Genomic DNA, 14,456 nt, shown 5'->3' with positions numbered 1-14,456 from the left:
TCCCCTCGGAGCCTCCGAACAACTACGAGTCTCCCATGGCCCGAGGGGAGAGGTGCTGACGGGGGAGGCGCTGGGCCTGGGTGGGAGGCTGTGGACGGGGTGAGGCACAGGCCATACGCTGGTTCACGAGAGTCTTGCCGTGAGGGCATCCCCCCAAGACCTGGGGGCATCCCCCCAAGACCTGGGGGCTAGTTCCCTGGCAAGAGCCCTGGGAGAGGGTTCTCATTCCACTCAAAGAAGGAAGTGAGGGGCTCAGAGAGGAAGTGAGGGGCTCAGAGAGGGAAGTGAGTGGCTCAGAGGGGAAGCCAGAGGCTCAGGGAGGAAGAGAGGTGCTCAGAGAAGAGGGGGCTGGGCTGGAAAAGTCAGGAGGAAGGTCTGGGGCAGGGGTCCTCAAACTACGGCCGCGGGCCACATGCAAATACAAATATTGTATTTGTTCCCATTTTTTTTTTTTACTTCAAAATAAGATATGTGCAGTGTGCATAGGAATTTGTTCATAGTTGTTTTTTTTAAAACTATAGTCCGGCCCTCCAACGGTCTGAGGGACAGTGAACTGGCCCCTGTTTAAAAAGTTTGAGGACCCCTGGTCTGGGGACTTTGCAGGAGGGGCATCCCTGCCGGGGCCTGTGGGGGATGCTGTCACGTGATGGGAGGGCCCCCCCCCCCCCCCCGGCCCCGCACTCACGGACTGGGGGCTGTCCCTGCTGCTGTCCCGGGACCTGTTCTTGGCCAGCCGCTTCTTCTTCTTGTGCAGGGGCCTGGACTCCAGGATCATCTCCTCCAGCTCGAAGGTGGGGTCGCAGTGCAGGCGGCCTTTCTGTGGGGGGACAGGGCGCCGAGCTCACCCACGGGTGCCGCCGGCCACCCTGCAACCTCTGTCCGGACTGGCGTGCAGGCTTACGTTGGGCACGAAGCCCGGCTCCACCTTCTTCTTGCTCAGGTCGTCCCACAGCACGTTGGCCAGCCATGGGGTCTCCTTCATGTCCTGGAGGCTGGAGACACGATGCCTGGGGTTCACAGTGAGGAGCTGGAACAAGGCCCACATCAGATGGTGCCTGGCCCGAAGCCCAGTGGGACCAGGCCCAGCACTCCCTGCGGGGAGCAGCCCGCCCAGGCCAGGGCACCCGTGCAGGTCTCGCCAGGAGGCCTGAGGTTTGGAAATTCAGGGTCTCAAGGGTCAGGCGAGCATCCCGGTCAGTGCAGTAATGTGGCCAAGGGGACGGTCTGAGCGGCCTGGCTCAGCCCCTAGAGTCCAAGGAGGCACAGGGCACATGGGGTCAGCAGGATGTTCTGCTGAGATTCACCAGCAGGTGGCAGACTGGGCCTGGCTAACTGCAGAGGACAGCCGGTACCACCATCACAGCCCCAGGGGCCCTAAGGCAGTGGTTCTCAACCTTGGCTGCACATTAGAATCACCTGGGAATCTTTTTAAAATCCTGATTTCTGGGCCTCATCCTCTGGAAATTCCGTTTCTTTGTTACTAATGTTGTGGCCCCACCCCATAACAAAGAAACAGAATTTCCGGACCCACAAGGACCCTGTAGGCCAGGATTCTGGGCCCCACAAGGGCAGCACGTCCTCCCACCCCTGGTCCCGCTGCACCAGGGTCTTGAAAGTGAGGCTCTCCGAGTTGGCAGCTGTGGGGCCCCGCAGCCCAGCCCCGGCCCCGAGGGATGCACGCTGGTGGCAACACATGGCCCCCCACGTCCCTCCAGGCTGAGGGCCCTGGGCTGCTACAGACACGCTTAGGCCGTGGGAGGTGCAGGGGGCCCCGGGTCTTCTGTGCTTGCTCCCGGGGGTGGCCAGGCCACTGGCAGCAGGCACGGGGCAGAGGAGGCCAGTCCCACACCCTCTCCCTCCAGCACACACAACGCGTGCCCTGCACCAGCTAACTTCTCTGCCTGCGTCTCAGTTTGGGCATCTGTGAGGCAGGGTGATAACCAGTATCGCGGGACCAGCGGGTGAGGGTTACCTTAGCTCACAGCCAGGCTACTATAGGACAGAGTCGGACGGACAGGGAGCCTGCCGGACAGACATGCAGGAACCAGATGCCTCCTCGAACCCAGGCTCCATGCCACACACCCCTGTGCGTCTGGCGGGCCTGTGCTCTGGGTGGGGCTCACCTTCCGCAGCAGGGCAACCATCTCCTTGGACCAGGAGGGGACGTACTGGACGCTCACAGTGCTGAACAGCTGCACCAGGGACTCCATGGCGTCGCTGGAGTGGATGTCGTAGGGCCTCTGGGCAGAGGAGGCGGCGCTGTGCTGGTGCCTCACCGTGACCCAGAGCGCCCGGCAGTACCCACCCCAGTGCAGGCACGGCCTGAGCACGGCCCCTCCTGGGAACAGCCAGGAGGAGAAGCAGGTGCCAGGGCTGGGCCGCACCTCCACTGAGGGACTGACCAGAAGAGGCGCTGACCAGGCCTGAAGGAGGCAGGTCCTCCCCAGGGGCAGATGGATGGGCCCCGGAGGCCAGGCGGGGCTGCCTTCCTCGGGGTGGGGTCCCTCAGAGCCCCAACCAGGGGATGGGGAAGGACAGTTCCAGGCCCAAAGCCCAGAGGCCAGTGCACAGGCCCACCACTGCCCGGGAAGCCCCAGCGACTCCCCCCACTACTGTGCGCCCACCCGAGCGTGGGTGGCCTCGCTGACGCTGATGTCCCCGAACCCCTGGGGTGGGACAGCCTCTTCCCTCCCCAGGGCACCAGGGCCACCCCTGGGGGTCACAGCCGGCTTGGGGTCTGGGGCTGAGCCTGGGGCCGAGGAGCTCCGTACCCATCCACGCAGCAGCTCGTAGGCCATCACCCCCACCGACCACCAGTCCACCTCGAAGGAGTAGCCGGTCCCACCGTTGACGAAAGACTGGAAGATCTCCGGAGCTTTCCAGAAAGGGAAGGAGAGGCTGAGCACCCTGACCCCCGGGCCCCAGGGCTGGCCCCTCAAGATGGGGCCTGAAACCAGGCTGCCACCGGAGCAGACCGGGAAGCGCCTTCAGCTGTCACCCTTCCCCACAGACCACCTGGTTCAAGTCCAGGTCCCACAGCCAGCGTGCGTGCACCAGGTTATCTCATGTCATACCCATAACCCTCTTGTGCGTCACTTGTCTTCTGCACGGATCAGACACGCTGTTCTGTACATGGCTGCTCTGTGCCTGTAGGGAAGTGACCTGCCCACCGGCCACAGGCTACATGGGAGTCGGCGGGGGCAGGTGGGTGCGGGGCCTGGCTTACCCATGTACGGCTTGGTCCCAGCCAGTGCGGTCGCCCTCTCCCCGTCCTTTATGATGGTGGCGATGTTGAAGTCAGTCAGGTGCGCGTGTCCTGCGAGGAGAGAGGACAGCACCGCTGTCCAAAGGACCGGAGATGCGCCCTGAGGGCAGAGCAGTCACCCCTCGCGGCCTCGAGTCCTGCTCACCTTGCTCGTCCAGCAGAATGTTGTCGGGCTTGACGTCTCTGCAGAAAGAGCAGAAAGCGGGGAGACATCCCTCCTGCTCCTGCCCGGTAACCCCGGCAGGGCTTGGGGCTCCCCCGAGGGACCTCCAGCCAGCAGAGGCCCAAGAGGCCTGAGAGGGGCCCTGGAAGACTGAAGGCCTAAGGTCCCCTCCCCACCTGGTGACATTCGGACGGAGCTGGGCAGACCAGCCGTCCTGGTTCCTGGGGGGCTGCCTCCAGCCCCACCTTCTGGACCAGACAGACAGCAGAGAGAAGCCCAGCAGTGGACAAAGTCCCTAGAGAACAGAAGCAGGCCCCGGGGGCCCCGACTCCCCAGGCTCACCCTCTCCCAGAGCCCCGAGCTGCACACACTGTGGACTGGGGCCTTCGCAGGCCCAAAGGTGACCAGATAACAGGGTCCCCGGGGAGAAACGCAGAATCGCAGCGATCTGACTTTATAATAAACCACACAGTGAGTTTTTCCTTTCTTGTCCTGTGACTGCAGCTTTACCTCCCTAATTGCATCTGCTTTAAGCGAATGTTAACATTCATTTGAATTCCTCAGGAAGATAGCAGATGGACAAATGAGATCCCGCAGTTAAACACACCAGGTGAAGGCTGCCCCAACGTGGCCAGACTCCGGGGTCCCCGAGATCCAAGGGCTCTGTGTGCCTGGCCCAGCTGGGGCTGCTGGGGTAGGATCTGCCCCCAGGTGGACATCAGCTATGCCGCTGGGGGGCTGGCTTGGAGCCACACCTGGGGGCAGGTCTGCGGGCAAGCTCGGGGCCGAGCACGAAGGAGCGGTCAGGTTCTGCCAAGGGTGGCACCCTGCCGGTGGAGTGTCCCTGCGGCCAGTCCTGCCCAGTCCTGGCAGGTGTGCGCACACCTGTGGATGATGTGCTGACTTCGCAGGTAGTCGAGGGCCAGCGCCATCTCGCAGATGTACAGCCTCACGGTGTCCTCGGAGAACTGGACGTTCTGCTGCAGGTGGTAGCGCAGGTCCCCGCCCAGCAGCAGGTCCACCACCATGAACATGTCTTCCTCGTCCTGGAAGGAGTACCTGTGGGCCACAGGGGAGGCCCTGGCACATGCATGGCTGGGGGTCACCCCCCGGCCCCTACTATGGAGAGCGGCGACAGCGTTTGGACAGGTTCAAGCCTCGGACTAATGAGAGGGCGCGGTCCTCTCGTGGCAAAGCCACGTGCAAGTCCCAGCCTGGAGGGCAAAGCTCTCCCAGCACAATTCCAGTGGGGCCTTGACGTACGAGTGTTCTGACTAGCGAGTTTTTCAAGATACAAGCCGTCTCTCGTCTGGGCCAATTTTTTGCTTTGAGTTGCGAGCTAAAATTCGGGTTACCCCACCAGCTTCAGATACCCCACCGCTAGCTGGCGCAGCGTCACAGTGAACGCAACATCAGCCCAGCATTCAATTCATTGTAATGGTGAAAACTGATTTGACAAACGAGTAATTTGAGTTATGAGCTCTGTCACGGAACGAATTAAACTTGTAAGTCAAGGCCCCACTGTATAGCCAAAGGCTATGGTTGTGAGCTTGACCTGATGGTCCAAACTGTGGTCCCAGGTGGCTGAGTGATACAGGCTGCGGGAGGTGCAGCAAGTGCTGCCAAAACAAAGCCTGACAGAGTTCAGGTGCTTGTAATTGAGTAGATTCGAAACCCGCGAGAACATTGTAAACATCTTGACCACGCCCTGACTTTGCCTCGTGGAATCTGGCTATAAATAAAGACTCGGCTTGCAGGCTGTGGTACTGTCTCTCCATCAGAGAGCAGCGTCCGCCCCAGCTTTCTTCTCTTGTCTGTCTTTTCTCATCCTTCACCGCCCCCCAGGTTCACTGCTGGCTGTGCTGAGCGCAGCACACCCCACATTCCACAGGAGCAGCGCCCCACCTCTTAGCCCTGTGAGCACCCCGATGCCCAGGGCCCTGGGGAACCACACCCCACCTGTGAGTGAATTAGAAGGCACCCCCCCCCCCCCCCCGCCAAGAGAAGGTGACAGGGGGATTCAGGAGCACTTCCGGGGAGGAAGGAGGGTGACCTGCTGGGGCTGCAGGTCCCCACCTCCTAGGGCTGGTCTTGGGGCCCATTTTGTGGAGGAAACTCAGGCCCCCAAACTCTCCCCCAGTGGCGTTTTGCCAGAAACTCTGCGGGTCACAGGCCTCCTCTGTGGGAAAGCCCAGGCCTCTGCAGGCGGGGGAGCCCTCAGGAACGCAGGTAAGGTGGACACCTAGGCAGGGGCTGTGAGTGGCTGGGGGAGGGAGGAGGGGCCGGGGTGCCCGGGGTCCCAGGTCAGGAGAGTGGGCAGCAGTGTGTCTCCTCCGAGGTGCGGGGCGGGCTCACCAGAGGTTCACCAGGAAGACGTGCTCGATCTCCTGCAGGATCTCCAGCTCCCGGAACACGTTACGGACCTCGTCCCGCTCGATGCACTGCTGCTTGCTCATGTACTTCATGGCGTACATCTTCTCCGTGTCTCGCTTCTGCACGATGCACACCTGGGGCACAGGGCCCTCAGCACGCTGCCCCGATTCCCATCCCGGCCCCTGCAGGCTCCACTTTGAAGTGACTGCATGTAAGTCTCTGGAGGGACCCGTCTGCTGTGCACAGGCGCCTTCCGAGAGCAGGCAGGTCCCAGGCCAGAGCACGGCAAGGAGGGGGCCTACAGGCCTGTGCGGGTGCCCGCACCCCACACCAGCCATGACCTGGGCAGGGGGTGTCACCCTCCTCAACCCCAGCGTCCCCTTCCCAGGGCTCAGAGCAGCAGAAGGCTTGGAAAGTTGTTGGGGAACAAACGAGAGGACACCTTGGCCAGAGCCCTGCACCCAGGAAGCCCCTCTGCACAACAGCTGTTCTCAAACACCCCCCCCCCCCGCTCCAGGGTAGCAGGCCCCGCCTAGCTCTTGGGTCCCCTGAGCGCTGGCCTGCAATGCCAATCAGCAACCCTGGCGCTGCTCACACGGTTGGTTGGTAGAGAGGATCAGGGTGAGGTGAGGACTGTGAGAAACCGGGGCTGGGCACCCTCATGGCCAAGGAAATTCAATCAGATCAGAGACAAAGGTCTCCCATGGAAGTAGGATTAATGCACAAGGTCACAGGCTGCACAGCCAGCGCTGTGCCCCCCATTCGAGTCATGGGGAGACCTCGCAAGGAGAGAGAACCCAGATCCATTTCTAAGGGTCCCCACAGCCTTCGGTCTCCAGGTCTTCAAGGAACAGGAGCCAAGGGAAGTGGAAGATTCTGGAACTGGAGGTCCCAGGTGCCTCACCCAAAGGCAGGTGATCTGGAACTGACCGGATGTCTCAACGGACATCAGTGTCTCCTGCCAAACCTGCTGGATCCACCCCTTTGGTAAAACCCACCTCCCCTGGCCTAGGAGAGCATCCTGGGCAACGAAGAGGCTTTCTTCCGAAGGTGTTCATCACCATGTTATTTGTAGCAAGACTTCCCAACAACCTCCACGTCCAACAACTTGGCCTCCGCAGGCCCCGCCTTACCTTGCCGAAGCTGCCCTTCCCGATGGCCCGCAGGATCTGGAAGTGGTCGAAGGTCACTGGGAAAAACAGAGGGAGCCAGGTGAGGTGGCAAGAAGGCCCGGTGCCACCACAAGCCGCTGGGTGCCCCAGCAGGTCAGTCGTGGGGGTCGTCGTGGCGCTGGCTAGAGGCTGACCTCAGGCTCCTGTGCAAAGTGGGGAGGGCTCCAAACAAGGCAGAGGGGTGGGCCCCAGGGGGGCCGTGGAGCCCCCTCTTCCAGGGCTCATTGTGGGGCAAGGCTGGGCTGCCCCACCTGCAGACAGAATGGCATGAACCTCTGTGCCCAGTGGCCCCCATGAAGGCTGCTCCCAACCAAAAATGACCCACAAACAGGAGGTCCTGGGACCCTCAGGGCAGCCCAGAGCCTCCGAGGCAGGACGCCCAACCCTCCTGTGAGTCTCCTAGGGGTGTGCTTGCCCTGAGGGGTCACTGGATGCGCTGGAGGGGAGCCTGGCCCCGCCCCAGGATTAATCACCGGGACACGGCCTGTCCGAGGGGCGGCCACAAGGCCCGTGAGAAACCACAGGAGTTCTTATTTCTGCCGCCGTCCTGGGCAGTGGCCCCTCCTGGAGGAAGGGGTCGGTGGAAATCACTGCTTTTCTGATGGCTACAGCAAGACGCCCACGAGCCTCCACCCTGTGGTGCGGACAGGGGTTGACACGTGCTCTCAGGGCTCCTGATTCTGTTCAGAACCAGACACCTCCTTACACAGGAGACGGGGTTCCTCAACCGCACAGGCCTCTCCCCTTCAGCACCTCTCAGCCCCCCCAGACAGGGAGCTGGCTCCACCCAGGGCCCAGGCCAGCCTGCGGGTCTCTTCCCACCCAGGCCTCTGCCCCCGACACCCTCAGACTGTGAGCATTCCCATGGATGCGAAGCCTCGGGTCCAAGCCCCACAAGCAAACCTTTCACTCCCCACCCCCGTGTCCTGGGGGCGTCTGTCCTCTCATCCTCTGACCCTCCACCGTCCCGAACAGACCCATGGCCTCACTGGGCCCTGCTGTCCTGCAGGGGCACCAGGAGCCCCCCAAACCCTGCGGTCCTCCAGCACCCAAACCTGTTCGGTAAGGGGCCGCTCCTCCTGGGCCATTCGGGTCTGACCTTGGCTGTTTGACCACAGGGCTCTGGCCCCTGGTCTGTTTGGGAGGCTGGGCCCCAGCGAGCGAGTGAACCAAGGTGGGCGGCTGCAGGGACCATAGGCCAGGCCTGTCACCGGTCCTGGGAGGGGACTCCTGGAGGGGACACGCGCGTGTGGGCGCAGACGCCAAGCCGGCACACGGCTCTCGCGCCCGGTGCTGGGAGGGGGCTGCTACCTCTTACGAGGTCTCAGGGAGTCATTTGTGAAGCTGACATTTGGGCAAAGAGATGAGGGTGTGAGACAGAGTCCCTGGGCTGCGGTTGACGTGATTGGGCTGCCGAATTCCTACGGGCGACTTCTGCTGCTGTGCGGTGCTGGAGGTGCACCTCCAAACTGCACGGTAGGTGAAAGGAAGCGGTAATTCAACCCAACAGTCTCCCCGCCCCACACACTCCTGGGTTTCTGCCAGGAGCCGGAACAGCAGGAGGCCTGTCTGTGTGTCCGCGTGTCCTGCCCGCAGGGAGACGGCACAGCCGGCGCTCAGCCTCCACGGCCCCCTGCCGCACGCCTCGTGGGCACGGGCACAGCTCCTCCTGGGGCAGATAAACCCATAAGCCCGCCGTTCGGGAGCGTTTACTCTTCCAGGGGGGCCTTCATTTCGCGGAGTTGGAAGCACAGCATCGCTATGAAAATAGGCCATGTGGATGCAGCGAGTGACGAGTTTTAATTCTCTTTCCCCAGGGCTGACACCCTGCCGGCCCCAGACCCAGGCCACGTCCTTCTGAGGGCTGCTGCCTGGCTCTGGGTCACTGAACGGAGCCCCCCAATCCTGGAGCCACCTCCTCACGACTTGCCTGAGCGCTCAGTCCAAAGCCCAGACGTAGCCCTCAAGGGGACAGCTAACGATATTCTGGAATGTGTCACCCCATCGCAAGAGCCAGCCCCCAGGAGAGCCGGGGAGCTCTGTTCAGAGTGGAGTCCAGGCTCCCACGGACTCGGTCCCAGGGAGACTAACACAGCCCATTCCTGGAGGCTGTGCCGGGGACAGCCCTGTTGTGACACCGGAGCCCTTGCCCTGTCACATGGCGCTCCACATGGGCTGTGTCAGGGGTCCCACAAGCTCAGGCTCAGGGTAAAGGTGGCTGGAGGGAGAGGGCAGGGGTCCAAACAGGGTGTCGACGGGCCCCTGGGTCCAGGTTGGCCCAGGAACTCAGCGTGGCGGTTGCAGTTAGCACAGAACCCAGGGGAAATGTGGGTAACGTCTGAGCACTTCTTCCCAAAACACAGAGCGACGACTCGCCCTTCCTCTGTGCCCAGCTCGGCCCTGCACCCCACTTGAAGTTCAGCCCAGCGCTCGGGACAGCTCGGGGCCCAGGGAGGGGCGGCAGAGAGCGGTCCCCTCACAAGCCAGGCTTTTCTCAACAGACAAAAAGTTGCCCCCAACGAGGAAAGCAAGAGGGAAGACGGCCGGGGAGGGTAAAATTAGAGCCGCTGCGGAGTCGTGAGTCACCGCTACTGTTACCCGTGACACAGCGAGGTCTCCCCCCACAGACCTGGAGGGCCACCTGCTCTGACCCCCCTCCCCAGGTCTAATGCCCTCAGAGCCTGGGAAGTGGGGGCCCCAGACAGTCTGCAGGAGCCTGTGGAAGGTGAGCAAGTCCTGGACACGGCTGGACCTGAACCCGCCCAACCTTTCCCTCTCAGCCTGCCTCTCCTGTCACCTAGAAGAGGCCCAACCCCCAGAGCATCCCCGGGACAACCAGCACTCTGTCCCCGGGAGAAGGCTGTAACGATAAATCACATGTGGCAAGTCACATCTGATGACCCAGAAACCTCTGGGAGAGAGTCGTTGCCTAGCCCTGGCCCGCCCTCTGCAGAGCTTGTGGTCGGTCCTGCCCGGGCTCCTCAAAGGCAGCACAGGGTCCACTCCACCTCCTTGGGGTGCACAGGCCAGCCCACCTATGTCAACAGGACACCTGCACGCAGAGGGGGGTGTCACCAGATGGTCACCTCAAAGACATACCAGGGCCCTGACCTGCTCACCACCTGTCCTCGGAGGAGTCCTCATGTCCTTACCGCTTTTCCTTCTCAGAGCAACGCAGTGAGGGGTGAACGCGCCCACTTTACAGGTGAGAAAACTGAGCTGAGAGTCCGGCAGAGTCTCAGTAAAGGACTTCGGGACCCTCGAGGCAGAAGAGAGGACGGAGTTCTCCTGAACTTCAATCCCCTCACAGGGACCTTGACCCAGGGTTTCCGTGGCCCCTGAGGATGTCATAAGACTCCCCTCCCCCCACCCCTGGGGCAGGAAGGTTCATTCAAAGTGGGCAAGAGGGTGTTGGCTCGGGCCTCTGACCTTAGGCTCCTCGGCCTCGAAAGGGAACCTGGCTGAGCATGACGTGTGCTGCCCACTGGTCTGGGAGGACCCAGCCGGGTACCTGCCACCCAATCAGGGCGGGCAGCAGCCCTCGTGGGCAGACATCTGTGCCCGAAGTCCTCCCGGGGCCCTGGCTCAGCCTCATGAGGTAAAGGACAACTTCTCGACGGTCCAAGCAGCCACCTGAGCTAGAAGGAACCGGGAAGGGGCTCTGTCCTCAGCGGGCATCGCAGCCCGGCCAGCACCCTGCCCTGCAGGACCCTGCTGTTCCCGCCATCTGGGACGCTCCTGCACCCACTGCCCTCCTGGCCACCCTGTGCCCGCAGAGCGCTCACCGCCCACCTGTGCCTGCTTGCTCACTGTGTCCCCACCATGGCCCCCCAGGCAGCCCTGAGGCCGGCCCTCAGCACCTGGGAGGCCGAGGGCAGGAGCAGGGCTGGACCTGTCAGCTCTGACAAACAGACACAGCCCAGACCTGCACCAGGCGCGAGGCAGAGCGGAGGCCTCTGGGTTTGGGTTCCAGAGCAATCCTGTCTTCTGGTGCCAGGAAGGCACCAGGGCCAGCAGGCGTGGGTGCCTCCTGTCCCAGGCTGGACCCTGTGGGGCTCGGGGAGACCCACGTCTGCTTACAGTAAAGCTTTGGCCCATAAAACATGTTTAGTGGCGGCTTCCCACTGTTTGTCCCGGATCCTGCCTGGTCCACAATAGCCTGGAATTGTGTTCGGGTGTTTCACAGTGACAGCCACAGGCGGCACCAGAAACGTTCATACATGAATGATGAAGGCACCAGCCCAGGTCAGTACAGCATCTCCGGCCGCCTGAGGCCCAGCTCCTCCTGGTGCGGCGGGGTGTCACCCAGCGCAGGATGGCAGAGGGGCCCTGCTGTCCAAGACCCCCGCTGGCTGCCTCCCCCCAGCACCTCCCCCAGGGACAGACCTCAAGGCCCACAGAGCCGCTTCGGCCCTGCCTCAGCCCTGGACCCAGCCCCCGGCGCACAGATGAACCGGAGGGCAGCGAGGACCGGGAGCTGGGTGGAGGGAGCCGCCTTGACGGGCAGGGGGCCAGGGAGCAGGAGGGGGAGGAACAGGCCTGTGGAGCAGCTGAGCCCTCAACCCCGAAGTGGGGTTGCAGCGAGGGGACTGGCCAGGGAAGGGCACCCCTGGACGACGGGCAGGCCCTGTCCCTGGGAGGTCTCTGTATCTTCATGCAGGTGGGCAGAGGGAAAGCCCCAGCGCCATGGCTTCACCCCAAGTCCGTGGCAGCCCTCCCTCTGCAGACCCCACTGCTGGGTGCCACCCACCTCGTTCCTGCTCGCCTCCCCCCTCCAGGCTGTTCTCAGCCGCCCGCCCTGACCCAACCTGACACCGCCTTCTGAGCCTCTCCCTCCTCAGCGCTGCCTGGAGCCCTGCTCGTGTGAGCCCCACATTTGGGGTGTGTGTGCCTCCTGGGCACTCAGGGTCGATGTGGGGAGCCCAGCCATGGATCCGTCAGGGCAAGATTCACCCGAGGGTATGGACTGCCAGGAAGCGAGAGAGGGAGTGGGCTCCGGAGAACGGGCAGTCCCTGGGGGCGGCGTCAGCAACCCCAGCGCCCCCAGAGAGCAGGGCTGCAGGTGGGAGCAGAGCACCCTGCCCCCCTGGATTCAGGCTCATGGGCACAGCCCATGGGCTCCCGCACATTGGTCAGACATGCTTCTGGGCACAGGGGTTGGAGTGGGCTCAGCCGGTTGGAAAGGCTCCAAGAGAGAGAGCATCACACCCTATGAGCAGGCGGGGACGGGAGCCCCAGCCTGGGGCCTGGGGTGAGGCCAGGGGTGGGGGCTGTGGGGACAGGCGAGAGGAGCCATGGCTGAGTCTCTGCCACTCACCACTGCGCAGCGATGGGCAGCGAGGCCGGGTGAGGTGAGGGCAGTGGTGCCAAGGCCCTCCCATTCCTGCTGCCGGAGCAGCCACAGGGCGGCCAGCCAGTGACAGAGCACATGTGGGAGCGGGCTAATTTGGAGATGCTCCATCAACAGGGACCTGAGCCACCCTGCACGGCCCGTGCTCAGCCTGGGGACCAGCCCGGGCCAAGGCAGAATCGCTGATCTCTGCTCACCCGCCCAGCAGCTGTGCCCACAGAATGTCATGTGCTCGGGCCTTCCAGCCCACCCCAGCCTTCCCTGGCCCCTTCTCCCCACGTGGCTTCTCTGGTCGATATGAATGCACCGTGGGCTCAGTTTGTGCAGAGCAAGTCAGCCACGCAAGGGGGCCGTGCACCCCCTTTAGAAGCAGGGTGCCAAGGGCAGGCCTGTTCTCCTTTTAGGTCCCTTACAACCTGACCAGGATGGGAGGATTCACCCAGCACAGAATTCACTTTTATTCTGGAGCCCAATGGTACACCTCAGGCCACACTTGTGTGTGCCTGTGTCTGTGTGGGCAGCTCTCTGTGTGTGCATGTGGGTGTAGCTATCTGCCTATGTGTGTGCATGTGTACCCGTGTGGGTGTGGCTCTCTGTGCATGTGTGTGCCTGTGCCTGTGTGTACATGTGGGTGCAGCTATCTGCCTGTGTGTGTGCCTGTGAGTGCCTGTGAGTGCAGCTCTCTGTGCATGTGTGTGCCTGTGGGTGCAGATCTCCATGTGTGCATGTGTGTGCCTATGGGCGCGGGTCTCTGTGTGTGCACGTGATTGCCTGTGCCTGTGGGTGCAGCTCTCTGTGTGTGCATGTGTACTTGTATCTGTGTGCGTTGCGCATGCACAGTGGTGGGGCACGGAGGTCCTGCACATGGTCTGTTTGAGTGGGTGCACTGATTGCCCAGCCACAGGTCTGGCAGACGCATCCCACCTGGAGCCTTTACGCTTCGCTGGGACCCCTGCAATTTCTGAGCTGCGGGAGGAACTGTGGCCTTTGGATGCCGCTGACTGAGCCAGATCTCTGTGTGTGTGTGTGAGTGTGTGTGTGAGTGTGTGTGTGAGTGTGTGTGAGTGTGTGTGTGAGTGAGTGTGTGTGTGAGTGTGTGTGTGTGAGTGTGTGTGTGAGTATGTGTGAGAGAGAGTGTGTGTGTGTGAGAGAGTGTGTGTGTGTGTGAGTGTGTGTGTGTGAGTGTGTGTGTGTGTGAGTGTGTGTGTGTGTGAGAGAGAGACACTCAGAGAGACTCAGGCAGTCCTGCAAGCTGCTGCGGGGGCAGGGAGGGTGTTTGGGAAAAATGTGTGGAGGCTTCGAGCATGGGGCCTCACAACCATTTATCACCCCCACTGCCCTGCTAAGCGCCACCTCCTCCATGCATATGCTGGCTGCTGAGCTCTGGCTGACGGACTGATTTATCCCCAAAGGCATGAAGGCCGTCCTGAGCTAAGAGTGCAGTGTCTCTCCCATGTGTCAGCTCACCAATCAAGAGCACCAGACCCAGCTGTCACCGCGCCCCACTACCAGGGAGCACCCCTCTACCAGGGAGCACCCCTCGTCTCGCCATGCAGAGGTGGGGCTGCCGGCCCACACACCCGAGCGCTCACCATCACTGATGTCCTATGTATCCACGGAAGCCTCGCCAAGATCAGCTACTGTCTGCTCCGCCTTCCAAGGCCTCCAGACAAATCAATGGGACATTCCTGTGCCCACCCACGGCCGCCCCCACAGCGCAGCCTCCATCAGGAGAGTCGCTGCTTGTCCTGAAAGGTGCTCTGAGGGTCAGGCTCGGAGAGTCCCAGGCAGACCCATGTGGGGGTGACTGCGGTGATGTCTGGGGGGGCAGCAAAGTGCCCCTGCAGCCCAAGCTCTCTCCCTCCCCACACCCAGTACAGGCTTGTGAGCCAGTGAGGAGCGAATGAGTGAAGAGTAAAGGGCAGATAGAAAACCCCACCGCCCCACCCCTGCGCTCCCCAGCTCCCCCCACGGGGCTTCCCCCTCCCAGCAGATTCCTGACTGGACGCTGGGCCTTGGTTACTTCGCTGCTGAGACTATGAGATGCTGAGGACTGGAATGAGTCCGAATGTTTGCAAGATGAGCATGTTCAGGCTGGAATCCAGGGTCCATGCAGAGAGTGGCATCCATCTA

The 14,456-nt window shown here is 62.3% G+C and overlaps 1 protein-coding gene across 2 annotated transcripts in view; it reads right to left on the bottom strand.

The window, feature by feature from the left end:
• STK32C (serine/threonine kinase 32C) overlaps nucleotides 1-14,456 on the bottom strand; it is a 36,683-nt gene that overhangs the window by 2,603 nt on the left and 19,624 nt on the right. For both annotated transcript variants that reach the window (XM_081104919.1, XM_081104918.1), the window contains exons 2-10: nucleotides 6,935-6,990; nucleotides 5,784-5,935; nucleotides 4,314-4,487; nucleotides 3,411-3,448; nucleotides 3,227-3,316; nucleotides 2,772-2,875; nucleotides 2,124-2,240; nucleotides 902-1,027; nucleotides 686-817 (exon numbers count right to left, since the gene is read on the bottom strand). In XM_081104919.1, coding sequence (XP_080961045.1) covers nucleotides 686-817; nucleotides 902-1,027; nucleotides 2,124-2,240; nucleotides 2,772-2,875; nucleotides 3,227-3,316; nucleotides 3,411-3,448; nucleotides 4,314-4,487; nucleotides 5,784-5,935; nucleotides 6,935-6,990 — 989 coding nt within the window. The remainder of the gene's footprint in view (nucleotides 1-685; nucleotides 818-901; nucleotides 1,028-2,123; nucleotides 2,241-2,771; nucleotides 2,876-3,226; nucleotides 3,317-3,410; nucleotides 3,449-4,313; nucleotides 4,488-5,783; nucleotides 5,936-6,934; nucleotides 6,991-14,456) is intronic.

Source organism: Myotis nattereri (assembly GCF_964212035.1).
Source record: "Myotis nattereri genome assembly, chromosome: 13".
NCBI lineage: Eukaryota > Metazoa > Chordata > Mammalia > Chiroptera > Vespertilionidae > Myotis > Myotis nattereri.
The sequence above is the reverse complement of the archived record's forward strand: the minus strand, read 5'-3'. Positions and strand labels throughout refer to the sequence as shown.